Below are 26,796 nucleotides of genomic sequence, written 5' to 3' on the forward strand. Positions count from 1 at the left end.
TGGTGCTTGGGAAAAAAGATGAAATATAATAATACAAGGTATGATGAAATAAAAATGGACAGTCCCATATGGAAAAAGGATGATTGATTACTGTACATACATGTAGGATGAGTCAACTGCAGTTGGAAAGACATTAGTTAAAAAGAGGAAATGAATGGGATTTTTGACTGGCATCATTCAATTACAGGAAGAAAATGTGTGAAGAAAAAGAAGAGTGGAGGAAAACATGACTCATGGAAAGGGAAGGGGAGAACCAGCATTGAAAGAAAACTATTATCAATACTTGATGTTGTCTATTTCTCTCTCATCTTCAATTTTTCCCAAACTGAACATGGATCTGTACAGGTTTTGGGCATCACTATCAAAATATTTAGGACTTTGAAAGCTTTAATAGCAATATTATACAAATCTCTCAAATTACATGATGTTACATCTTCTCTTTTTGCCAATATCTTGGTTGATTTCATTTTTTATTACATAACCAAACTTCCATTATTCTACTGCATGGCAGTCAAATATGAGACCCATTAGTCTTATCAATCAAATCCAATCTGATAAAATCCAATCCAATCAAGTCCAATCGAATCGAATCAAATCGAATCGAATCGAATCCAACCAAACCAAACCAAACCAAACCAAACCAAACCAAACCAAACCAAACCAAACCAAACCAAACCAAACTAAACCAAACCAAACCAAAACAAACCACGTGAAAGGAATGATCATATTGCCTATCTCTTTGGAGGCTGTGGGCATGATAATAAACAGGCCTCCACCTAAAAGATATCAGGAAACTTTCGCTACACCACGGGAAGACCAAGAGTACGCGGAAGCAATCAGCTGTGACAGTCCCCACACTCGGAACCCCATCCCCATTTTTAAGCAGTTTCGCTTTTCTGTGTGGATGGAGCAGTAGCAACAAGATCGCTGATTGGCTGGCTGCTCAACCGTGCCCAACATCGGGACCGGACGCTATTTTGGCTGAGAACCAATCTTGTTGTCCCAACGATGGGAAGTTTTTCGGATTTGAGCACACGCAGAGGTAAATTCTGCCCACGGCACGTTCGACTAGCTGCCATGTCATGCACGCGAAAGTTCCCTACCATGGATGGTGGAAGACCTTCCACAGTACAGCACCAGACAATAACAAAATAGACAAGAATAAACATTGGAGTCCCTGTATAACTGGATCAAAGTCAACTTTGTTTGCTATGTTGTTTACCAATGAGTCACTGCTGTCACAAAACGCTATTGCTGTACCTACAGCTACCTCCACTTTCAGACTTGCAAGAAGTTTTGGTTCTCAATCCTGTTTAGGGTTGCAGGATGTTTGGTCATTAAGACGAGTCTCCCCAAAGCGTACCACAAAAACCCCAAAACACCCCATTACTGTAAAGGGAGGAATGTTTGCGTGCATTTTAATTTCGCGAATTTCGCGAGAGCCAGGATTTGCAAAATGAAAGTGCATGTGAAAGTTTTTGTCTACACTATACCCATTAAATGTTAGAGGCAACTCACAAAAAACGGAAATCGGCTCCAATTCGCGAAAATTTCATGCTGCGAAAATATCCTGTTTTACACAGTGTGTAAAACGCTGTGATGTTTTCTACATTGTATATCAGCCAGCACTCAAAGCACACATAGGGTTAAACAGCGGCATGGCAAACTTCATGGCCTGTCAATCAACGATGGTCAAGCTCCGCCTCCTCTAATGTATACCATGACAAGTCACACATCCAGAAACACATTTACAACATGTAGCTTTGGATTTGGATTGGATTTGGTGCAATACAAATTGTAACTACGGTATTATCATTATTATCATTATTATTACATTAGATGGACATGAAATGAGATGCTTTTGTTGTGAGAAACATGACTTTGGTTTGCGTTCAGACTATCAAAATCAAATTGACTGTCATGAAGCATGTTCCTGAAGCTGTTTACATGCAAGTGCCTCTGCAAGTGTGAAAGAGGCGTTCTTTTTCTCACGGGGATCTCTGAGGAGGATATCTTATTTTGTGTGTCTTTACATGTGTCATCCTCTTCTTCTCTATCTCGGCTCATGTGCACATATCCTCTCAGACCCACTTCGCATGATTGATCGGCGAATCTGTGCGCTCATTGTGAAGGATGACCCCAAGAGGTTGTCTTGGGGTCAGTCTGGGGTCACAGGGGACAGGGGGTCAGATAAATGTGGGGGTCCCCCATGACACCGCTCACTGCTCCAGAAGGATGTCAAAACTTGTAAACACGTTGGGAAAGTCTCTTCCACGCACTCCCAAGTTCGGATGAGTCCAAAAAGTCAGGTGGTTCCTGACAGGGATTTATGAATCCCTCTCCCGCTATTTACAGAGAGGTATTCTAATACTGGCAGGAGATGCTAGGTTTTGGTGAAAATAAGAACAGAAACATACAAATTGTAGTTTGATGGAAGCTGCCGTGAGTTGGTTCTCCCATGGGCTAATCACACAAGATGTGATGCTCAATGGACCCATTTCCTTTTAATCAATCTGTGTCCCAAGACTCTTCCCAGATAGTGCATGGTATATTGTCATTATGTCTGTAGTCCATGTACATGCATTGCAGCTGATTCACAAATTGCACTTCGAGGTCGATCAGTAGCAATAACAGTTGAATTCATCAATTTGAATTCATATGCATGTTGAATACTTTTACATTTGTCATTTTTGTCTCAGACTGAAGACTCTGCTAGAATCAAAAGTGCAGATAACTTTGACTCAAGTTGTATCGCTTGTACATCAAACTTAATGTCATCAGGGGACAAGCAAAAATCTATTCAATCCTGTGTACTACAACAGAAAAGATGTTGGAAAGTGGTTTATATGTCTCCGATTATCTGTAGCTTAGCTGTTATTAGTTCGTTTTGTAGTTCCTTTTTTTTTTTGCAGTTTCAATTTCAGGTTCACATATTTCAATGTCTCTTTCCTTCAATCAATGCCAAGGACTCCACTACTATTACAACTAAAAGGATGTCCTTCAATAAATTGTTTGTCTTCTGAAAGAATGCCATACCTGATAGGGTCCTACACACTGGAAGTCTGTGTCAGTGATGACAAAAACTGTGCAAAATCTTTTGGTCCACTTTCAGGATGGGAACATGCTCACATCAATCAAAGTAATCAATATGAAAGAAAAAAAAAAGAGAACATAAATGCCAAATAGAACACAGAGACCAAAATTGCTAAAAAATGACTTTATCCCACAAAGCGAAGACAAGTCACTGCAAACTGAAGTGTAGAACAATTGGGAAAGGGAATTCCACATTGTACATTCCTGTGGTTCCATGGTCTCTGTAACCTTTGCCCTTCCCCTCCTCTTCCCCCTCCATTACCCTATAGCTCTTGTTTCAGAGCAAGAAGAACATTAATCCTAATGCTCAGGCAGTGTGTACACTGTATCTAGAGCCCTTTTTACACTTGTGTTTCTTAACCCCGTACTTTCTCTGACCCAGAACTATCGTTAGTCCCATACCAATTTTTTCAGCTTTTTACACTCGCCAATAAATCCTGTACTATTAAGCTCTTGTCCTGGGCTAAGGAGAAAACTGACCTTTTTACACTCGTATTTTTGGAATAGCCCCGTACTTTCCGAACCACATGAATATTCATGATTAGGCTGTGCACTGTACAAGTACATGAACGCACCGGCAGCACTTGATTACCTCGTTTCTGATTGGTCAGTGGGGGGTGGGACTTCGTCTCCGTCGCTTAGCCCCGGATTATTTTTTCATTCTGTTTACACTCACTTGCTTGGCACCGCAATTGCAGTGCTAACCCTGCTATTTTGCAGGGCCAGATAGTACGGGATTATCGGTGGGGCTAGCCCACTTTGGCAAAAACGAGTGTAAACAGAAAGTGGGCTAAGGATAGTCCCGTACCAACGGTGGGGCTAAGGCCCCCCTTAGCCCCACCGCTGGTACGGGACTAAGCAAAAATTTACAAGTGTAAAAAGCCCTTTTGTGTGCTTTGAGTGCTGATTGGTACAGAAAACCCTGTTTCATAGTAGGTCCTATACACTGTCCAAAGTCCTTGCCACGTATAAGGGTTACACACTTTATTTAAAAAAGAAAACCATGTTGTTGTTGTTGATGCTGTTGTTGTTGTTGTTGTTGTTGTTGTTGTTGTTGTTGTTGTTGTTGTTGTTGTTGTTATTGTTGGAATGCTTTCATTGTTGAAGACAAAGGTGAGAGTTTGGGCAGAAAGAGAAACTAGACTCAGATGAGCAAATACATATTGTGTGAATGATGCTGGCAAAATGCCATAACCTTTACTCATCTTAATCATAGCATTTAATCAAGATTTTTCTTGAATGTAATTGATCTCAATCTTTAGTATGATGATGAGATTTTTGGACAAAAACAAAAAACACTCTATTGCATCTAGTGGTCATTTGGTTCTTTAGCAAGTATCATACCCCCCCCCCCCCCAACCTCCCGCAAGCAAGACAATGATGTTTTGATAATCTTTACACTGCTGGCCAGGGCTCAAAACAGTCTTGAGGTCCATGGTAACAGAAGTACTAGGAGTCAAACAAACACTAGCGGAGTTAAATGGGGCATGTAGCAGTCTGCTTGCATATTACGCAGGGCAGCACGGAGGCCCTCAGCGGGACTGCATCCTCTCGCAGCGGAGGTTGCGGAATAATTTTTACCCATCTGCTATGTTCCTTTTCCATCACGCTTCAGCCATAGATGTTTGTGGCATTTACAGCAGATGAAAAAAAAAAAAAACACACACAAACAGTGAATATTATGGTGAATGACCCCATCATTTTTCTGACTGGAAGAAACCTGAAATAATATTGATGACAACAATGATAATGATGATTGTGTGAGTTTTCATTATCTGTTATTGTTATATTATTATTGTTATATTATTATTGTTGTAGTGAACAGTGAAAGCAAAGGTTTACCTTGTGTGTATTTGTGTGTGTGTGTGTGAGTGTGTGTGTGTGCATTGTGTATGCATGGGTGTGCTTACTAATACATGTATGCATAATTTTACACACACACACACACACAAACACCTACATTTTACACACTCCACCTGAACACAAAATCATAAAGCAACAGTTTTTACATTGAAATGTAGGCCTATATGTAAATTCTGGTCATCCTGCCATTATGTTTAATGCTGATTCTGCTCAGTGTTCACCTTTCATCATCAATGGTTTACTAGTTTGCATTATCCTTCCATTCTGGCTCCATTTCCCTTTCCTTTTTGCAAAAAGAAGACGTGTCTGTACATTTTCTTCAGCATCCGGTCTTCACAGCTCACAGCGCTTCGAGAGAGTCTTGCAAACTACGGTTCCCTGGTTACAAGTATCTGCTTGGCAGGAAACACTGTGCCCTCAAGCAGCCCTGGGCTGAGCTGCTGCTTGCTAGTCTTTGCCTACAGGCCCTTTCTCGACCCCAAAGTGAATTCTACAGCAACGGCATGCTTAGATAACCAATGTGCAGTTTTCAGTTCACAGGTATAATTTTTCCATAGCCAGTGCCACAGATTGATTCTTTTTAATTACAGGACAGGAAGAGAATACCCTACTTGATGTCTTTAATATCTTTAATAGATCAGTTGAGACCTTATTACATTAAATATCATCAAAATGATTTGCTGTGGTTAGTGCAGTTAAGTGCATTTATCAACCTTAATCTTTCCATACCGATAACCATCAATTTGTGTTGCAAAAAGAAGAGGCAGAAAATAATACATATTCATACGTGTTCTGTTTTAATGTACAATGCTCAATGTACAATTTTCATGGAAATATGAAAAAATCACAGTCTTTAAATATTACCCCGATCACACCAACAAAAAAATTGTGGTACAGAGGTCAGCCTCAGGTTTGTTTTATGTTTTTTTTTTTTGTGTGTGTAAATGCATGCGGGCCAAATTGCAGTACCAAAAGTAGGGCTGGCCCGAGGCCCGCCTTTTGTTGATACAAAAACAAGTGGACCCAAATGCGTGGCCAAACCCTCTCAGCTGTACTTTAGTAATCACAGCCTGCCACTATAAACAGGGTCTATGATTATACCGACTATGGCTCAGTTATTACAGACGAAAAATTTGAATAACTATGTCTGCATATGCTTGAATTTAAAAAAGAAGATGTTTCACTATGATAATTTGGCTGATTAAACAGTTAGTACAATATACATGTTGTTCTCATTGTTCATGAAAAATTAGGTCAGAAACAAAATTGTAACTTAGAAAAAAAGGTCTGCAAAGTAAAGCCTAGGGCACACCATGGTGCCTTGGTATTTTGTTTATGGAGTAACAAGCATCTAGACTATTTTGATAGAGGGTTGTTTGGTAAGCAGCTGATGACCTTAGCGTGACCTTGTTTATTACCAGAGGTCACCTCAGGTCAGGATGAGAGATAACAAGGTCTGGATTGATTGTCTCCAGTCTGAGGAGGAGATTTCTTCTTCAAAATGAGAAACACATCCTGAATGAATGCGAAGGGAAATGTAAACTGAGGCAACTGTGCAGGGGGAGAAAATTGGAGGCCATATCAAACCAAACATTAAGGAGTAATTTTCTGCATGAAAGCAAGTGCATCACATGTCTGGGCATCAGTCCAGCTCATGCTCCAAAAGAGTAGCTGAGGTTATATGATGACAAATATGACTGAATAAATGAATAATCAACACTACAGGACAATGATACAAAGAAAATATAACAGAATTTAACATAGTTTCCTATTTCTACCAAAATGAAAGAGCACTTGACTTGCGTCTTTCAGAAAGCAGAGGGAACAATATTACCCTCAACATGTGTCAGTATTAGAACATGTAGAGGGATGGTGTACCCTCCATTAAAAAAAAAAAAAAAAAAAAAAAAAAATGCAATTTTGGAAATCCTCTTCATGTTCTCTTTATATCATTTTCCTGTAATGATGTCACAAACTGTGGTAGTCTTCTCATCCAGCAATGGCAGCAGTAAAACTTAAGAATTCATAACTTTTGAATGGATTGTCTGATTTTCCTCGAACTTCGCTATGTGTTATATCTACTGTGTATATTGCTGTAACCACACATCCTTTATATTTGGGTGCACTTGTCCTTTAAAAGACCACAATAATTTGATGCAAATGTTAAATCACATTCTTATTGATACTGAGTCAAAAAAGGGAAATTTAGCAAATGTGCAGTGTATTTTCACACAGTCAGAGTGATATGATCATCATCTCTGCCAGATGGATTATGTGGTTGTAAGCAATATCACTTGTGGGTGAAAATATGTGAAAATGTGAAATTCTGCAACTTTCTCACTTAATGTCAAATTTTCATGGCATATCTACCATTCCATATGTTTGGTTATCCCCTCTGTTCATAAAAGCCAACTTAAACATGGTACTGAACTGTACTTTTAAAAGGATAATGCAGAGCACTAGCAGCTCTGATACAGCAAGCACGTGGTGCTTCATCCAATCACTGCAACATCTCCAGCCTACGTGACTCGGTCTGCATCTGTACCAACCACAGAAGAGGAGGCAGCATGGAGGTACAGACCTGGCAGCCTCCATCACGACCCAAGATACCCGCAGGTAAAGTACGGGACAACCTCCATGAGGGAATGAATGAAAAGGCCATGCTACATAGGGTAGGAACATAACTGCAGAAAGGCAAAATCAAACTTGGGCTTGCACATCGGCTGCCATGAACTCATTTTTTTTTTTTTTTTTTTTTAAACCGATGCGCTCAGATCTGGCTCTCATTTTTTCAATTAGCAATTCTTGCTAGAATGGCAAACTTCTTTAAAGCAACAGTCAAAAAGCAGGATTCTTGTCATTACCATGACACTTGCCATTGCCACAGGAGTTGCTACCAAAGATACATTTTATGAAAGCTGAGTCCTGATCCTTTTTGTACACATGAGAGTACAGAATGCAGACTTTCAAATAGAAAACCACTCTTGTTGGCATACCTTGTCATTGGATAGTTTTTTGATAGCTTTTGTTTCTATTTTTTATAATCCAATCTATCATCAATTAATTTCTAAAATTGGGTAAAAGCAATCTTTAATTACATTACAGACAATGTACATACATTGTAGAGAAATAGAACACGAAAGGATTGATAATATGGAAAATTAGAGAATAAAAGAGGACAGAGGGCATTACACATGAGAATACTGTAGGACCAGAAATATTCACAGAAAGATATAATTTTGCGAAGGAGCCGACAGCCTTTTTCGCGGCATAAAATTTTTTTCGCAAATTGCCATTGGCATTCAATGCATAAACCAGACAAGAACTTTCATGTGGATTCTAATTTCGCGAATCTTGACTCCTCAAAAAATTCGTGACAATTTCATGCACACTAAAATTTCTGGATTTATACAGTACAAAAATTATTTTTTTTTCAGATTATTATAAATGTTTAGCCTATGAATAAAAAATAGACATAATGGTTTTGTCTCTGAGCTATCAAACTTCTATTAGGTGTACAGTAAAGGAAGGGATGAGACTGCATAAGTCAGAACTGTTTTCCTAACAAGGAAATCACATAATAGTGTACTACTCGACAAAACCTACACATGTAGTGCACCAGTATGTTGCAAATTGTAATGAGATAGACAACAGTTCATACTGGTATATGATATCTGCACATAACAAAAGAAGACTGCTTGGGGAGTTTGGGGGGGGGGGGGGGGGAGGCGAGTGAGATATCTCTGGGATACGCTGATGATACAAACCCAAACCGGGAGATGCATCAGTACGTGATATCAATAAACCCAATGTTCTCAGGGATGGCTTTTGAGAGCATAATGGGAAATAGATTGCTTGATAAATAAAGTGCAGTTGCCTTCTCAAATATCAACCAGGGGAAAGGGGGTCTATGTACATTGTGTATGTGTGTGTGTGGAAGGGGGGGGGGAGGGAGGGGCAATGATGAACTATCATCATTACACAATGAACTTCTGTCCTTGAGACTGATATCGCAGTTGTAAAGTACAGGAGTGAGCCAGCGGCAATATCCAAAAGAAAACAATCTCTATTAAAATTGGAGGCAAAGGGGGCAACATGCATACTTGCAAGTATAGTAAGTCATAACATTAAACGTAGGCAGTCTGGAATAGGTTTTTTTTTGGGGGGGGGGAGGGGGCAAAAAGAATGAATGAGGAAGACAGTGAAATGATGATGGTATGCCGCTATACAAGAAATCACTTTGAGTACATTATCCCTTTTCTCAACATATTCTCTCTCCAATCTCAAGATCTCAATCCTTCTTTCTTTCAGTCTACCTCTTTACATACAGTAGGACCTCGATTACCTGGCCACATCGGGACCGGGGGGCCTCCGGATAATCAATTTGGCCAGATAAGAGAGATATGCTCAAATACAGCACTTTCTAGCATATCATGCTAGGGGTTTTTACATCTGTTATTATTAACTTACTAATATTATGATTACCTGCATGGCATTGTCATGTTTCATACTTCATATGATACAGAAATAAAACGAAATATAAATAAAACATCGCTTCATGTATTGTTTGTTTGATTGATATTGACCGACAATGAGATCGATATTGCGACTCATTGAATACCGCAGCTGCATTGTACTGCAACCACTGCTGTGCACTCAGTGCCAGTGACAAGCACAGCACCAGTCATTGACATATCATCTCATGAACTGACTTAAAGGTAGGGGATACCTTTTACAGACCTCCCAAAATGCAGCAAAACATTAAATATGAACCTCAGGGGACTTGTTTAGGCCACTGCTGAAAAATTTGGAAGTCAACAGTTATCTACAATTTGAATAATGCACAAAACTCAACTACGCAGTAGTTCTGTGTGTTAGCCACACTTAAGCCTTTTTGTTGCAGTCTTCTGTATTTTTTTTTTTAATCTATAAACACAAATCTAAAAGTATAAGAGCTGATCTATGATGTAATAACATATAGAGTGTGTGGCAAGAACGTATATAGAAATGTTTGTAAGTTTTGATGAACTTTCTTCACAAAACATACATGCAGATGGACACACATGCAGTGCATGGGTCTGCAAAGGTAGCCTAGTAATGTACTGGAATTTACGGTGAGCCCCGAAAAAAATTCAATTCAAAATCTAACGGTCAATAAAAATGTACTAAATGTTACCTTCCACTTTCAATACTTTATGGGAGTTTCTAAAATGACACTCTCTTCAACATACCACTGTATTTATACAACTCTTCATTTAAGGCATGCAAATGGGATTCTCTACCTTTAAAAGTTACAGTCCACTGTGATGATTGAAATAAGTCCTGTCGTCTATTCTCACGAGAATGGTTGAATGTGGGTTTGTTTTGAGTGAGATTTGGCACTGAAAATGAATGTCAGCCAGTTGACGTCCGGATAATTGCTGGCCGGCAAAATTAGGTCCTACTGTTCTTATTATAGCATCACTGAATCTGTTTTTCCCCTTCCGAAGTTTCTCTCTTTCTTTGTTTTCTGTTGTTCATCCAACCCATGCGAGAGAACATTTGACGAGTGAACGGGAGATGAAAAATAGCAAGCTTGCTTTAACAGCACTGGCTAGCTAGGCAACCCTGGGAAAACAGCCGAGTAGCTGGCAGACATAAAAAAAGAAGGGGGGGGGGGTGAGACCGAAAGAGTGATGAGCCAGAGAGAGAGAGAGAGGGAGGCAGAGATAAGAGACATCAAACATATTTACATTTTCTGTTTTTGCCTCAGAGCCAAAAATACATCCGCACTTGTCTCTTTTTTCTTCCTCCTCATCTTCTCCGATGTTGTTTTCCTTTTGTTTTTCCGCGCAGGCGACGGCGGCGATGAAAACCACCGAGTCGGGCCCTGGATGACACCAACCGGAGCGGACGCCGGATGATGCACGCAGACACGAGGGAGAGCGAGAGACAAGTGGGTATTACATGTGAGCATCTCACTGCAAAGCCCCGCCCTCAATCCAATCCAATGCTGTCAGTCGGTCTTCTTGTTTTTCACATGAGATGTTTGCAAAGAAAAAAAGGAAGGGAGAGGAGGGGAGGGAAGGGAAGAACTATAAGTCGGTGACATGGCAACCTCCATATCTGGCTGGTTCGTGAAAGCAAGAGATGAGAATTATCGATCTGTACGCCTCCGTGCATTTGTTTGCAGTGAGAGCAATATACTGGAGTTCATTCACTGTCTGTCTCTGCAGAATATTCTTCCTCTCTCTAATCTAATTAGATAATGCACAGTATCAGCATCCCACTATATCCCTTTTGCCTTTGAGGAGACATGGCAGAGAGATATTGCTCACTGTAGCATTGTAATGAGAGAGACAACAGGAAACTATACGAGAAGCGACAGGGATGGGTGGGGGGGGGGGAGATGCAGGGGAGGAGGATGAGGGTAGAGAGAATGAAATGTAAACAGCTTTAATAGGCATAGGACCTTGTCCAGACATTATTCTATCAACCTAATTCTGTGGATTCGTGGGGAAAGCATGCCATGAGTGTTTTGATGATAAAAGCAAAATTGAGTAATGGAACCATAAAAAACAAAGTGTACTGGTACACTCTTGACATATATGCACTCCTGCACTTACAGTGACCCATTGCCAGTGTTCCCACCAAATGGATACACGGTATACCCATTTTCTGTCTGTTCTTCCCCAGAAAAAAAAAAAAAAAAATGTTACGCCATTCCTACTAATTTATAACTGCATATTAAAGGCGCATAGTCCCAGTAGTGTAGAGGGCGGTGTTGATGATACTGCCGATCACCGTTAGCATTGATGCGTAGATTGCCAAAGTTGAGCTGTCATCAAGAGTAAAGCACGTAGGTGTTGCTAGGTAACGTTGCCTTCGTTGTCTTCTCTGCGCATCACGCAGTCTGTTGTAATGCCAGGGTGTGTGCATATGTGCTTCTTATCATGACATCACAAAAGAAGTTTGCTAAAGCTGTCATCCCCCTCAGCCGAATCATGAGCCGAACTGTGATCGAACCACTGACTACAGTGGATCGGACTTCTTCGGACTTAGGGAAATGATTCACAGCGTATGCGCTAAAAGAGGAGTTGATAGCGTAGGTCTCTATAGGAAACTTGCGCCGTGTGCCCGCGTAGGCCTACACATTTGACTATAAAACCACCGGGACCATGTGCCTTTAATAGTGAATATATCCCTGGCCTCCATGCTTATGTATGATTCTAATGACTTTAATTGCATCCCATATTAATTAATTGTGAATTTGGCTATGCTTACTCATTCCCGGCTCCTAGCCACACCCAAACTTAGCTCTCCAACTCTCAACATAAGCAAAATGAATATGAATGGTACTAGGTTGGTAACCCCTTCTGTGTCAGGGAATTTAGAGGGTGTGTATAATGGTATGGGAATATCATGTGCCACTCAGCACTCTAAGCACAAAAAGGGTTAATCGTACAGGGCCCTTGTAGGAATGCCTATCTGCACAGGTGGAAGAAATATCTCAAATTCCAATGACCTGCTGCAGACAATCACTTGAGATTTCAAAACATGATTTGGAATCTACTAATAAGCATTGTGATTGTTTGGTAAACAACAGCTGCATTCACACTTAAATCAATAAATCAATAAATCTATTGCTCTTGCGCCTCACAGTGTGGGGGGCATTCTGTACTGATGTGCGCTTTAAATGACAGGATATAAAATCCATCTATCTTGAGATCTATCTTGGGATATCTATCTTTCTTGAGATGTGTATCCCAACAAGTTGTGTATGTGTGAATCCCCTTATTGTATGGGTTACACCATTAGATTGTATGACGTATTATTGACTGATCAAAGCTTTAATGTTAAAGAAGCAGCAGTTCTCATGTCCATGGTGCTATTTCCTGCAATAGTCCATACCCATGAGAGCACAGCAACTGCCATTACCATCAAATCTTCAGGATTGCCTTTGTTGAATCAATTCAACACTCACACCGCCACTTTGTTGGAAAATCTGAATAATTGTGATTCTTTTTTTTACTGCATTTCCATCCCTCTCCACTTCATCTATATAAATATACTGGTGCATGTTTTAAATGCCTTGAAAATAAGTATAAAACTAGAAATGTCGCTACAGCGACTGGTTATACCCCCGCCAAACAACATTTCATAAGCTTTGGTCAAAACAACATTTGATAAGCTTTGGTCAAAAAACTGAGGAAGTAGTTAAATCTGCAAGATCTTTCCTTGATCTTCTGCCATTAATATGCCGTTACCATGGCAACGTACTTTCGGGTACTGTCGAAAAATGCGCCTTGCACATCTACAACCAAAGGCACACATCTGTACCAAGTTTCATGGAAATTGGGCAAAAACTGAGGAAGTAGTTTGCAACACAAAATTTTCCATCATTTTGGCTCATTATGTGAGCTGTTACCATGGCAACATACTTTTTGTCACTGTCAAGAAATGTGTCATGCTGACCTATATCCTAAAACAAACATTCAATATGAATTCCATGAGAATTGGAAGAACACTGATGAAGCAGTTTTGCCATGAAGCATTTTGCCCTATATTTTACCAATAACATGCCGTTACCATGGCAACGCACTTTTTGCCACTGCGGAAATATGTGTCTTGCACATTAACATATTCAGATGAACATCTGTACCTAATTTCATAAAAATTGATCAAAAACTGTGGGAGGAGTTCGCGGCGCAAGATTGTACCCATTTTTGCCCACAATATGCCGTTACCATGGCAACGTACTTTTGGGTACTGTCAAAAATACGTCTTGCACATCTACAACCCAAGGCACACATCTGTGCCAAGTTTTATGGGAATCGGTTGAAAACTGAGGAAGTAGTTCGCGACGCAAGATTTGTACCCATTTTTGCCCATAATATGCCGTTACCATGGCAACGTACTTTTGGGTACTGTCAAAAAATACGTCTTGCACATCTACAACCCAAGGCACACATCTGTGCCAAGTTTTATGGGAATCGGTTGAAAACTGAGGAAGTAGTTCGCGACGCAAGATTTGCAACGGACCGACCGCCCAACCGACCGCCCGACCGCCCGACCGACCGTCCGCTGATTCCTATATACCCCCTTCAAACTTCGTTTGGCGGGGGTATAACTAGCCAATCGAAAGTAACAATAAAACTAGCTAATCATACAATGGAACAGCTGTCTCGCGCATGTGCGGAACACCATTTCTGGGCACTGTTTTATGAAGAGTTAGAATTGATCACAAAGTTGATGTCTATCATAAGTCTATGGCAGCCTGTGGGTTAAGGAAACTTAAAATCGACTATACAGTTTTATCTTTGGATAAAACAGGGCCCTGGCCTAATTAGTATTATCCTAATGCTCACATCACAGATCTTATAGATCTAATATACACCATGACTCATAAAAGACCACAAATCTAAGGGGCCAATATCTATTTTCTTTCTCTCTTTCTTTTAATCTCTTCCCCTTTCCTCAATCTCTCTGTCAGTGTGTCTGTCTCTTTCCTGGTCAGTCTGTCTGTTTGTTTGTCTGCCCAAATAAAGCAGCCACTGCTTCTGCCTCTGCAGATCCTCATGTTACTCTGCAAGACCCCCTTTTTTTCTCTCTCTTAGTTGGGCCACGGGGAAATCAGAGCCTGCCATGGCGGAGGTAAACAAGTCTTAATAATTCAGCGGTGCCCAAAGTGCGGCTGCCGTGGCAGCGCAAACAGGAAGCTGTCCACCGCACAGACGAGTAGCATCATGCTACACGCTTAAGAGGAAAAGGCAGAGCTGTTGTGCGATTGGTAGAATCACTGACAGTACAATTTCCTATCATTGTGTGTGTGTGTGCGTGTGTGCATTTGAAGCAAATTTGAGACAAGTTAAAAGTTTCTTCGTTCCATTTTAGAGTCAGGGAGACTAAGAAAAAAAAAAAGAAACAACTTCTTAAATGAAGCATTTACATGTATGCATGTTTTGAAAATCATTCTCCCCCCCCCCCCCCCCACCCCCATTCGAAAATACTCCCAACAGCTAGAAAGGGAAGATTACACAATCGCTCAATGAACAGCAATGTCTGTTTAGATGGCTGTTGTTGTAATACTTTCACATCATCAACACCAGATCTACCTATCTACCACTGATGTGAACATAGCTCTCCTAGACTCTGGGATGGACCTACATGTACCATGTGTTGGTGCACCCTATCGATCACGCAACATAATTCTGTGTGCCCACAGTGTGGCCAGAACACAAACATGCTGTGCAATATCATGCACAGTATACTGTATTTGCAATTTTTTATTTTATTTATTTTTTGTGCATATAAATTCATACTTCAACACTATTTTACATTTTCTCCTCAACTTCATCTCATCTGACATCTCTTTATTCTTTTCTATTTAATGCCAGGCACACAACCTCTATTTTCAACAAATCAAATGGATAAACAGAAGTAATAGCTCTCTTTAAATAGTTTTCCATGTACAAACAACAAGCTTTTCATGCAAATTACTCTTTATCACACACAAGGACATTGCAGACACTTGACATTTAAGACAAATACTGAAAAGTCTCCTTTTTTTCCCCGAAATAACTGAAAATGCAGTAATGAAGTTTCCTGTTGTTTGCCACATTAGAATCTGACAGAAATGCGCCTGTCCCTCGCTTTTGAAACATCGCCGCCAGGCGCGAAAGGTTTAGTCAAGCTTGTGATGCTATCATGGCATGTGGAGCACCAAGGAGATCACTGTCGCTTTTTTATCTTACCGCTTTGGGACATGATTTAGCAGAAGGCAACATCCAGGTTTCTTTTTTTTTTCCCCCTTGCCCTACGGAAATTTGATACAGCACTTAGAACACATCTCAATACAATCAAGTATGGTACTTTCCTCTTCTTTTTCTTTTTCTTTTTTTTCCTTCCTCCTCCTCCTCCTTCTCTTCTTCTTCTTCTTCTTCATCTTCTTCTTGAGGTTGCAAATGTTGGCAACAACAATTACTTGATTCAAATTCACGAAATTCTTCTGTCGAGATGTTTTCATTGCAACTGATTGACAAATTGCCCTCCATCGACGTAAATAAGCACTGAATTGATCGGTGTTTTAGTAGTAGCCATGATAAAAAATCATGGGCGTACGTACTCGAGCTGGATTCGAACCTACGACCTCCTGATCACCAGACAGGCTCATCTCCACTAGACCACCGAGCTTTCGCCTGACAGCAAGTGTTGGTTCTAATCCTTATAGCATGGAGCGCGTACTGCTTTATTATTCAAATTCATGAAATTCTTCTGTCGAGATGTTTTCACTGCAACTGATTGACGCCTGTCCGGTGATCAGGAGGTCGTAGGTTCGAATCCTGCTCGAGTATGTTCGCCCATGATTTTTTATCATGGCTACTACTAAAACATTGATCAATTCAGTGCTTATTTACGTCGATGAAGGGTAATTTGTCAATCAATTGCAACAATTACTTGAGGTATGAAGAATGAGCTTGTATTGGATATTTTCAACAAGCAGCCATATTCTGGAGACAAAATGCAAGATTGCATCGCTCTGAAAAGGACTCAGAATCTGATAAATCCAATGCGCTTGTTTGATGTCACGTATGGTGGACCAAATTGTTTTCGGAAGTATTTCTTTAATGTTATGTTGTTGTTTTTTAACTACATTTTGCTACTCACTTCATCAACTATACTACAATTTGTAATGATTTTATATCAAATATCCAGCATCCAGTACTATAAAAGCTGAAATTTTAACGTGAGTAAATTTTTGCACTCTGGTCTGGTGAGATGAATTCTGTGTGTTTTGAATTCCTCAGAATCAAAGAGATGAAGTCATATTTAATACGGTACTTTAAACAAGCAAAGAATTTGCACGCTGCTATTTTTTTGTGCTAATTTCAAGCTGCACAAAATGCGCAAAAATTGCCACACTGCAAAAATTTCCTCTTTACGGTACTATTCACTGCTAGCCTACTTGATAGGACAATGACAATGACAAATATTATACGTACAAGGCTTGTATGAAAAGATGATTTTAGTTGTGAAAAGGCATCGGCGTACAGGCAGAATGGAGACTTTAAATAGCTGGCACTATATTCCATTTAATAATTTGAGCCATCTCCAAATTGGGAAGAATGGAAACCGGTAAAATTTCATGAGACGGAGAGAGGGGGTTGAGTTCCGGAGCACTGCCTCTTGGGGAGATCTTAACTTCCAATGTTACCCCGTCCATGCACTTTGTTTTGATAAATTTCCCCAATGAAGCTGTGATATGAAAAGCACTCCAATACATAAACAGGATTTGATCTTCCCTCCGTGGTCCATGAACGATGATGCATTTCCGTTTCCATGGCGGCAGCGTGGCACAAATAAGGCTGTGGCATGCACTCTGGGCAGGAGAAAATCTACTTGCAGTATTGGCTGTAAACTACATTGTTGGCTGAGTGCACAGGCACAATTTAAAAGATTGAAGATACAAGATTAAGCTGGGAGCTTCTGGCAGAATTCAATTTCCAGAAACTAATGCAGACTAGGAGGAGAAAACCGCGAGGATATCAAAACTTTGTTGGCCATACCGCCAAGAGAGTTACATCTGGATACATTTTGCCTAAGTACCCACAAAGTCCTCGCTAAGTTCTTTTCAATTACGACATGAATCTTGCCAGAAATTGATCAACTGCATAAAAATATGACAACAGAAAACTCACCTGATGAGATGGAAATTATATGATAAGGGTACTTTGTACTCAGTCGATAGCATGTCTGCCTTTTAAATGGATTAGGGTTCGAGTGCCACTGAGTCCATCTTGTGTACAATCATGCTTTCCCCTCTGGTTTTTAAGAGACAAAAGGCACGTCTTCATCAGACCAAAGTTTCAAAAATAGTTTGCTATTTTGTGGTGGTTGGGAAACTAGCCTGATGTAAAATTAACCAGCTATTTGTGCAATGAAGATGTAAATACATGTACCTCGCTATTTGATCGGAAAAATTTCCCACTGAATCTCGGTCTAGTTTGTGAAATAGCCACAAATTTGTCAATTAGCACTCTATTTGGATTGCCTCTCCAACAGCCCAAAATTTTCTTGATCCCATCGTCTGAACTGTGACCATGCGCTGATGAGCCCACAGAACTCTACATAGAGTTCTGCAGCTATAAGCTGGGTAATGCTGCAAAGTATGCTGGTGTCAACTTCAGGGTAAAGATGGCTGTTTTCGAGCTGATGAAAATATGCACATTCGTAATATTATCGGGCTATTTTCTTTTAAACCACAAAATAGTGCAATACTGTAAAAGTGGATATTTTCGCGCGACTAATTTTTCGCGCTAGGCCGGGTCAGAAGAGTTTCGCGTGTTTTTATTTCCGCGGAATCAAGACATCACGCACAGGAACGTATGGCAAGCAAAAATATTCGCGTGCTTTTATTTTCACGCTAGCTTCTGGTTGCGCGAAATGCGCGAAAATTTCAACACCACGAAAATTTCCACTTTTACAGTAGTTTGAATTTTGGTCTGATGAAGATGCACCTATTTTAACACTCTGTCTCCAGGATAAGACATTAAAACAAAGGTTCCATACATGAGGCAGTTACAGAAACACTATGAAACACACATCAACGATCCCACTTCACTTCCTTGCAAAGAACAATATATTCAGCTACATAGCACAACATGCACAACATATATAACCATGAAATTCACCACGCAGATTTGTATGAAAGTAGTTCCTTTTAAGGAAAATCAAGGAGTGATAAGATCAATCTAGATAAGATGTGAAAGAAAAATCATCCCTTGCAAATGTTGCATAGTACAAGATGTAAATTCAATATGACCTCAAGGTAATGCTACAATTTGAACTGGTCCCACATCCAATGGGCAAATGTCATCTTCCTGCAGATGAAAACCTACAGCAGCAGAGCACAGTGGAGGACAAATCAGTTTGTTACAGATGAGAGAAAATCTATCACCCTTCCCCCTGAAGTAGATTACACTGCATCTAGTATGATCTCCCTTTGAACCCTAACCCCCCCCCCTCCCCACTACGAGTATACTGCATTTAAATGAATTCTGACAGTCTAATGCCACTGAATATCATTCTATGTGGTGTGCTCTCCAAACAAGCTCCAATCTCAACTTGTGATGTCAAAATCATAAGCCTTTTCATCTCTCCATTGTAAAGAGGGCGGGTAGGGGTGTGGGATCAGAAGAATTCCATGTATAGGGGCAAGGAAATTGAAATTGGCAGTGCGGTCTATACGGACAGCTGTAATTCAGTTTGTAGGGGAGTTCATGTGTCTCATAATTCAATTATGGGTATTGGCCGATCTATACCTTGATTGGAAAAGCAGCTCAGTGAAGTTTTTCACCAACACAAGCTATCGTACTCGACCTTTAAGACCTCACCTCTACTCCTTCTCTTTCTGAGTTCATTTGCTAAAAAATAAAACAACAGATGAACAAAACTGAATGTTCAAAGGGACTTTACTCTCACACTATTTGTCAGTTCTGCATGGAATGTACATGTAGCCATTTATATGTTAAATGCAACTCCTTAGGGTAAATGTGAGTGAAAATCAATGAGAATGATAAAGTTGAAGTCTGAAAAAGATCGCTTGTATCAGCTGGACATATAAACATCTGCAGGATGCTACAAACCTACCAGGTACTTTGTCCACTTGCTATAAAGGGCAACTGAAACTTACTTTGGGGCAAGTACATTGTAGTACGTATACATTGTATGGGCAACTTGCCTGGGGGAAAATAAAAATGTGGAGCGCCACCACACTTTGCATGATTGACCAAATGGACAATTGGGAGAATATTATATTTTCTTTTTTTGTCACATCCAAGCAGACATCACCTCAACAAGAGAGGTGCAGCATCATGTGCCTAGCCACTGAGCAGCACAGGGGAACTCCCTACACACCACAGTCTTCCTTTGAAGAACTGTGTGCATTTACATTGGAATGAAATTATTGTAATATCAAATGCCACAGTAATTTGGTGTCACCATTTTCATTGGTGAAATACCACAGTAATAGATACCACATGTGGTATTTCACTTTGTATCATTCTCATTCACTATTGAATAAAGTGGTATTTCTGGCCTGAAAGAACACCTCTCCGCAGTATATTTGTAGCACTGGGCACATATGAATTATATAATCTCCTAGGAGGAGAATACAATGATGAAGTATGTTGGGTCATGTGGGAGAGACACCGCAATGCGATGGGTGCCATTTCGTGACGTGATTCACATCCAAAGCTCGCATGCAGATTTCATGCAAAGTTCAAATTATCACCCTAGATAGCACAGTATATCGCGATGCATTCCGCCAGGTATTTTGCTGTCTGTTTACACTCACATATCAAAATAACATGCTCGCATGCAGATTTCATGAAAAGTTTAAATTATCACCTTATATATTGCAGTACTGGAGTATTTCTCTGTAAATACATTGTATGAGTGGGCTTACTGTCGAACGATCAGAGGTAGGGCGAGGGAAAGGGCTAACTTGTGCTCATGATATTCAAATTACTGCAAAACCAGAAATATTTGTGAACTGGAGCCGAAAGCCTTTTTCACAGCATGAAAATACTTTTTGAAATTGCCACTGGCAGTCAATGCACACAATGTACAGTGTAGACAAGAACTTTTGTGTGCATCTTTGCAAACCTTGGCCGTCGCGACATTTGCGAAATCAAAATGCACACAAAAATTTCTGGATTTACAGTAGTGTTTCAACTGTGTCTCAATCATAGATGTTTGGAGGTTGGTTTCAGACAGATATAATTCATCTGATCAATCATCAAATTCACATTCATCTGGCACTTGTAGAACCTGCCTGGTTTTTAAAAGGGGAGAATTGAAAGACCTGTGGTATTTGGTTCATAAATCTCAAAGACAGGAAAGCTGGGAAAGGGCTGGATGCAAGTACAAGCTTTTTTTCTAAATCATAGAGGACCTTCATGTATAATGAAAAGAGTCGTCAGATGAAACTTTAAGAAATAACCTCTGCGTTTCTGCATTAAAAAACCATTTAGGTGATGGTGATAACAACTTGCGTAAATCATAAGGATGATGTCATAGTGAAGTTAGGATACAATATGGTTATGACGTTACTTGTGATAATAAGAAAAGCAAGCCCTGCCATGAGTGGAAAATATTTTGTTTTCAAATCTACAGTTTGACCTTTATGTTTCATTTAAGTGATGATAACAACTAAGCTGAACATCTAAACAAGGATGACATCACAATGAAGTTAGGATAATGCAGTAATTCAAGGCGTGCTGCTGTTAAAATTGATATCACTAGTGAACATCAAACATTGCCACATAATGTGGAAAACATTTGTCTGTTTTTCTCTCTTCTGATTGGATATAAAACAAGCTCAGCAGCCACAACCATGTTTGTCTTACTGGGAACATACAAGGTAATCCCCATCAAGCTCCATAATACCAAATGGCAAATAATATTTTTCAGATGAGTGCTTCCTAGCAACAGCGCGATTGAAATAGCAAACCACCATCAGTATTCCTGTGCACCGCTCGAGTCGGCACGGCAGTGAAAAACAATTGCTGCATCGCCATGACGACCGTGCTCTCTCCATCAATATCATCCAGGGATGTTGGCCTTCATTGCAAACAAGCGGTTAATTTCATAACACCTGCTACAGGGGGAACTGGTCGATGCATACTATGTGCAAATTGGAAATTGAGAGGCACAGTGGGTCTGTGACGGGGGGGGGGGGGGGGGGGGGTTTCTTGACATGAATAGGAGTAAATCCCCGAGTGATTTCTATTTTAGGGAGTGGTCTCAGGGGATAAACAAGATCTTCACCTTGCTGTAAAAAAAAAAAGCATCATAGCAAAAAAAAAAACAACAACAACAACCCAAAAACAAACAAGAGACCCGCGGGTCTAGCGCTCACCTGAGTATCGCAAGTTCACCTTTCACGCAGTCACTAATCTAAATTATTCACAGCTCTACTGAAATATGACCAGGCATTCTCAAGTAGAAGATGAAAATGTACAATAAGGGCCCAAATTTTTTAAGATTCCTTAATTTGGGGGGATTGGGGGCACCTTGGCGCCCTCTGGGTGGGGCATGGTGCCCATTTTGATAAATTGAGATCCTGACCCCCTAGGGATGCTACCTGCCAAGTTTGACGAAAATCCATCATGAGGTTTTCAGGAAGAAGATGAAAATGTACAATTCAGGCCCCCATTTGGACCTTCCCACCCCCCCTCCCCCCCCCCCCCCCCCCCGCCCCCAAGAGGGGCACCCCTGGATTTGCTATGAACAAACTTGAAACTACAGTTATTAATGTACTCACTCATAGTATTATCTTAGCTCTATAACTTCTGATTCTAGAGAAGATATTTAAAGATTCCTTCATTTTGGGGGTTTGGCCCCCTGGGGCCCCTGGGTGGGGCATGGTGCCCATTTTAACAAATTGAGATCCTAACCCCCTAGGGATGCTACCTGCCAAGTTTGGTGAAAATTGGTCATGGGGTTCTCAAGAAGAAGATGAAAATGTATAATTTAGGCCCAATTAGGACCCCTCCCCACCCCCCTCCCCTGGGTCCCAAGGGGGGCACCCCTGATTCTGCCATGAAGAAACTGGAAACTACAGTCATCAATGTACTAACTCATAGTATCAACTTAGCTCTATCACTTCTGGTTCTATAGAAAGGTGTTTTACAGATTCCTTAATTTTGGGGGGTTTGGGCCCCTCTGGGGCCCCTGGGTGGGGCATGGTGCCCATTTTAAGAAATTGAGATCCTAACCCCCTAGGGATGCTACCTGCCAAGTTTGGTGAAAATTGGTCATGGGGTTCTCAAGAAGAAGATGAAAATGTATAATTTAGGCCCCATTAGGACCCCTCCCCACCCCCCTCCCCTAGGTCCCAAGGGGGGCACCCCTGATTCTGCCATGAAGAAACTTGAAACTACAGTCATCAATGTACTAACTCATAGTATTAACTTAGCTCTATCACTTCTGGTTCTAGAGAAGAAGATTTTTACAGATTCCTTAATTTTGGGGGGTTTGGGCCCCCCTGGAGGCCCCCTGGGTGGGGCATGGTGCCCATTTTAACAAATTGAGTTCCTAACCCCCTAGGGATGCTACCTGCCAAGTTTGATGAAAATCGGTCTTGGGGTTTTCAAGAAGAAGATGAAAATGTAAAAAGTTTACGCACGACGGACGACGCACGACGCACGACGCACGACGGACGCTGGACGAAGGGCGATCGCAATAGCTCACTTGAACCTTTGGCTCAGGTGAGCTAAAAACAAAAAATCACAGCCAACACCCAAAACCAAACAGACAAATGAAATAGATTTAAAAGAATCCTCTGTTTCAAACACACACACACACACACATACATGCACTCATACATACATACATTAAAAACAATTTATGTCCGCAAAACTCTACCCCTTTCCAATCCATAAGTCACAGCTTGACTTGCAATATAAAGAGCCACCAACGTGGTTCTTTTTATTGCAAAAAAAAAACTCCCCAAAACCTGGGGAAAAAAATAAATGAAACTAGAAATGTCGCTATGGTGACTGATGCCTCCGCCATAATGCATGATTTGCCCAATAGGTGTATAGTGCAATGTCTTCACAATGTGTGATGACAGTTTCACATAACTTGCAAAGCAGTGAAATGACAGGTATGTCAGAAATATCTCGAATGTTCACTTTCCTTGAACTAGGTAAAAAAAAAATTGCTATAATTGTCTATTGAGTGCAGGTACATGTATTTGGGGAATTGAGGATTTTTACTTGACTTCTGACTGACCCTTTTATAAGTTTATGCATTGAGTAATTTTCAAGGTATGAAGAAAGAGTGTAATAACAATATAAAATGGATTATTTTTTTTTTGCATTTAAACCTGGCCTTGACCCTTAACCTTTGACCTTAGACCTTCTGGCAGGAAATTTCCGAGCGAATCTCCATTAGGTAATACATGAATATAAAGTTTTTAAAATAATAAATGCAAGCATTGCATATATATAGTAGTAAATGAGGGAAATAGTAAAATTTTGAAGAGTTGACCTTGACCTTTGACCCCCTGACTATTGACCCATGACCCTAAATTCCCTAGATAATCCCTGCCAGACAGTACATGCGTATGCACCAAGTTCCATGAAGATACAATGAACCATTTGCGAGAAAACTGAAATTGTAACATTTTCACCTAACCTTTGACCTTTTGACCTTCGACCTTATGACATGAAACTCTCTCTGGAGAATCTAATATGCAGTAGTACATGTCTACACTAAGTTTCAAGAAAATACCTATGGGCATTGCATGGATATGGGGAAAATAGCAACATTTTTAGCATTTGACCTTGACCTTTTGACCTTTGACCTCTTGCCAATGTCACTAGAATCTATTCAACTAATTGCCCCATCATACATCATCCTTGGACCAAGTTTGGTGAAAGCTGCTTCATCCAGTTTTGAGTTATCACGTAAACAGATAAATTTCAGGATTTGACCTTGATCTTTGACCTTTGACCTCTGTCCGATTTCACTCAAAAATTAATTAAGTAATTGTCCCATCATACATCATCCTCGGACAAAGTTTGGTGAAATTTGCTTGATCCAGTCTTGAGTTATTGCGTAAACAGATACAATTTCATGATTTGACCTTGACCTTTGGCCGATTTCACCCAAAATCTAATCAAGTAATTGCCCTATCACACTTTATACTTGGACCAAGTTTGGTAAAATTCCATTCAATATTACTCAAGTAATCGCGTAAACGAAAGCGGACGGACGTACAGACGTACAGACGTACGGACGTACGTACGGCGGACGGACAACCCGAAAACATGATGCCTCCGGCACCACTTCGTGGCGGAGGCATAAAAACCTTTTCTCCTCCAAGAAACGGAACTCCAGATTCTGTCTTACCTATGTCCAGTTTCTGCATGATGTGGGTGGGAAGGATCTCGGAGGCCTCAAGGTTTGGGGGGTAAGCGTAGAGGGCGTGGCCCAACTTCCCCTGCTCCTCTCGCTCCTCCACCACCGACATGCACATGGCCAGGATGTTGCGCCGGAAGTGGACAACCTGCGGATCCTTGATGGAGTCGAACTCGTTGACGGGCACGCCGATGGCAGCACCTGAAGTGAGATGACAATTTAGAGTCAGTCAATTTCCCCATTATTCATCTTTATGATTAATTACTGTCCATCATTATCGTCATATCTTCTTATGATCAATGCTATCACTCATCACTATTGTCATTACTATTATCATTATTACCCTCAAATCATTATTACCTCCGCCAAGGGAGGAGGTTACAATGTATGTTTTTGTTACCATTGGTTTGTTTGTTTGTTTGTCCGTGTGCAAAATAACTCAAAAGTTTTTAACAGATTTACATTGTATATGAGACTTACAGGAAAAGTTGAGAATGACACAAGTAACAAATGATTTAATACATTTTGGTAGTGATCCAAGAATTTATTTTTTTTTTTGAATTTATGAAGGATTTTTGATATTTTGACAGGTAGGGTCAATGAACTTGGGAGTTCAAGCTGCGCAGTTTTTAGGTTTTCAAACGCGCATTAAAGAGCGTGCTCTAGTTTCTGCTAGGGCGAGGTGTGTGGCGTAGCTGAGGGTTTATGACGTAACAAATGTGACCCGCTACAACAAAAAGGTCCTAAAGTCGCGCACGGTGGAAGCCGTGAAAATCGAGTTTGAAGTCAGAGCGTCATAATTGGTCAAAATGTACGATTTTCTGATTTTGACATACTGGAGTCTGACATGTCTTCTATCATCTGTCGAAATTTTGAAGCAAAATGATGAAAGGAAAGACCAAAAAATAGCGTTTTTCTGGGCCATGTTTTTGGCGTTTCAACCAAGCAGAAACCGGTTCGAAAATTTGGATTGAGCGCCACATATAGGCTCCGCCCCTAACAACGACCGGAGTGATCTCATTGGTCAGTTTGCTGCTTGCCGCTAACCGAAGCGTGAAGCTCGCACACTGCTAAGTCGACTGGTGCGTGCGGGCGGGGTGCGCTATGCCCAGCCGCTTCTCCTGGCACCCTGGTCACTGATTGGTCGGTGAGGAGACCGCCGACGCTGTGCTTGAATGAGCATTTCGGGGGTTGCTAGGGTTTACCTTCCGGAGGTGAAAACTGACTACGTGCCCCTTGATCGCGATTGCGTCGCAAGGAAAACTTTTAGGGCGCTTTTCTCGAAACAGTGATTTCCCATACGTCTCGACATGCTCTCTTTTAAACATCGATATCTCCGCACCCGATTATTTTCATAAGATGTGTTATATATCAATTTAAAGCAGAAAGATTAGGGAATTTTGTCATGCAATTTTCAAATAATCGACCTCACCCGACTTTAGGATCATTTTGTTGTAGCGGGTCACAAATGCTTCTATATTGGGAATTCAGGCAATTTTTCAGCATGTATACAAATGTACCTATGGGTAGAAATCATTGATCTCTATGGAAGAGCCCAAAGAGCTTTTCCCCAGTGGAGAGGAGAAAAATTTCTTTGGAAAGAGCAAGATCATCAGTGGAAAGTAACTGATTAGCGGAGGTCTGCACTCTCAGAGTGCTTTTCTAGTTATTTCTATTATCATTGTTATTATTATCAATATCATTAACATTATACATGTATATACAATCATTCTCAACATCATTACCAAGGGTTCTAATCATTTTATAATTGGTATTATGGTAATTCTATTCTCATCATCCTTGTCACACCAGCATTATCAAATGTCATTTAAATGTGGCATTTCATAAAATTTGTACTTCTCATTCTCCACTTTAATTCATATCACTAAAGCCCTATCAATCCTCCCCTCCCAATCACAACAAATGGACAAA

General features: G+C 40.5%; 1 protein-coding gene across 1 annotated transcript in view; it reads right to left on the bottom strand.

Annotated features, from left to right (window-relative positions):
• Positions 1-26,796, bottom strand: part of LOC140238780 (phosphatidylinositol 4,5-bisphosphate 3-kinase catalytic subunit alpha isoform-like) — a 59,357-nt gene that overhangs the window by 25,541 nt on the left and 7,020 nt on the right. Inside the window, exon 2 of the mRNA XM_072318675.1 lies at positions 24,856-25,065. Coding sequence (XP_072174776.1) covers positions 24,856-25,065 — 210 coding nt within the window. The remainder of the gene's footprint in view (positions 1-24,855; positions 25,066-26,796) is intronic.

Source organism: Diadema setosum, chromosome 15 (genome assembly GCF_964275005.1).
Source record: "Diadema setosum chromosome 15, eeDiaSeto1, whole genome shotgun sequence".
NCBI classification, from domain to species: Eukaryota; Metazoa; Echinodermata; class Echinoidea; order Diadematoida; family Diadematidae; genus Diadema; species Diadema setosum.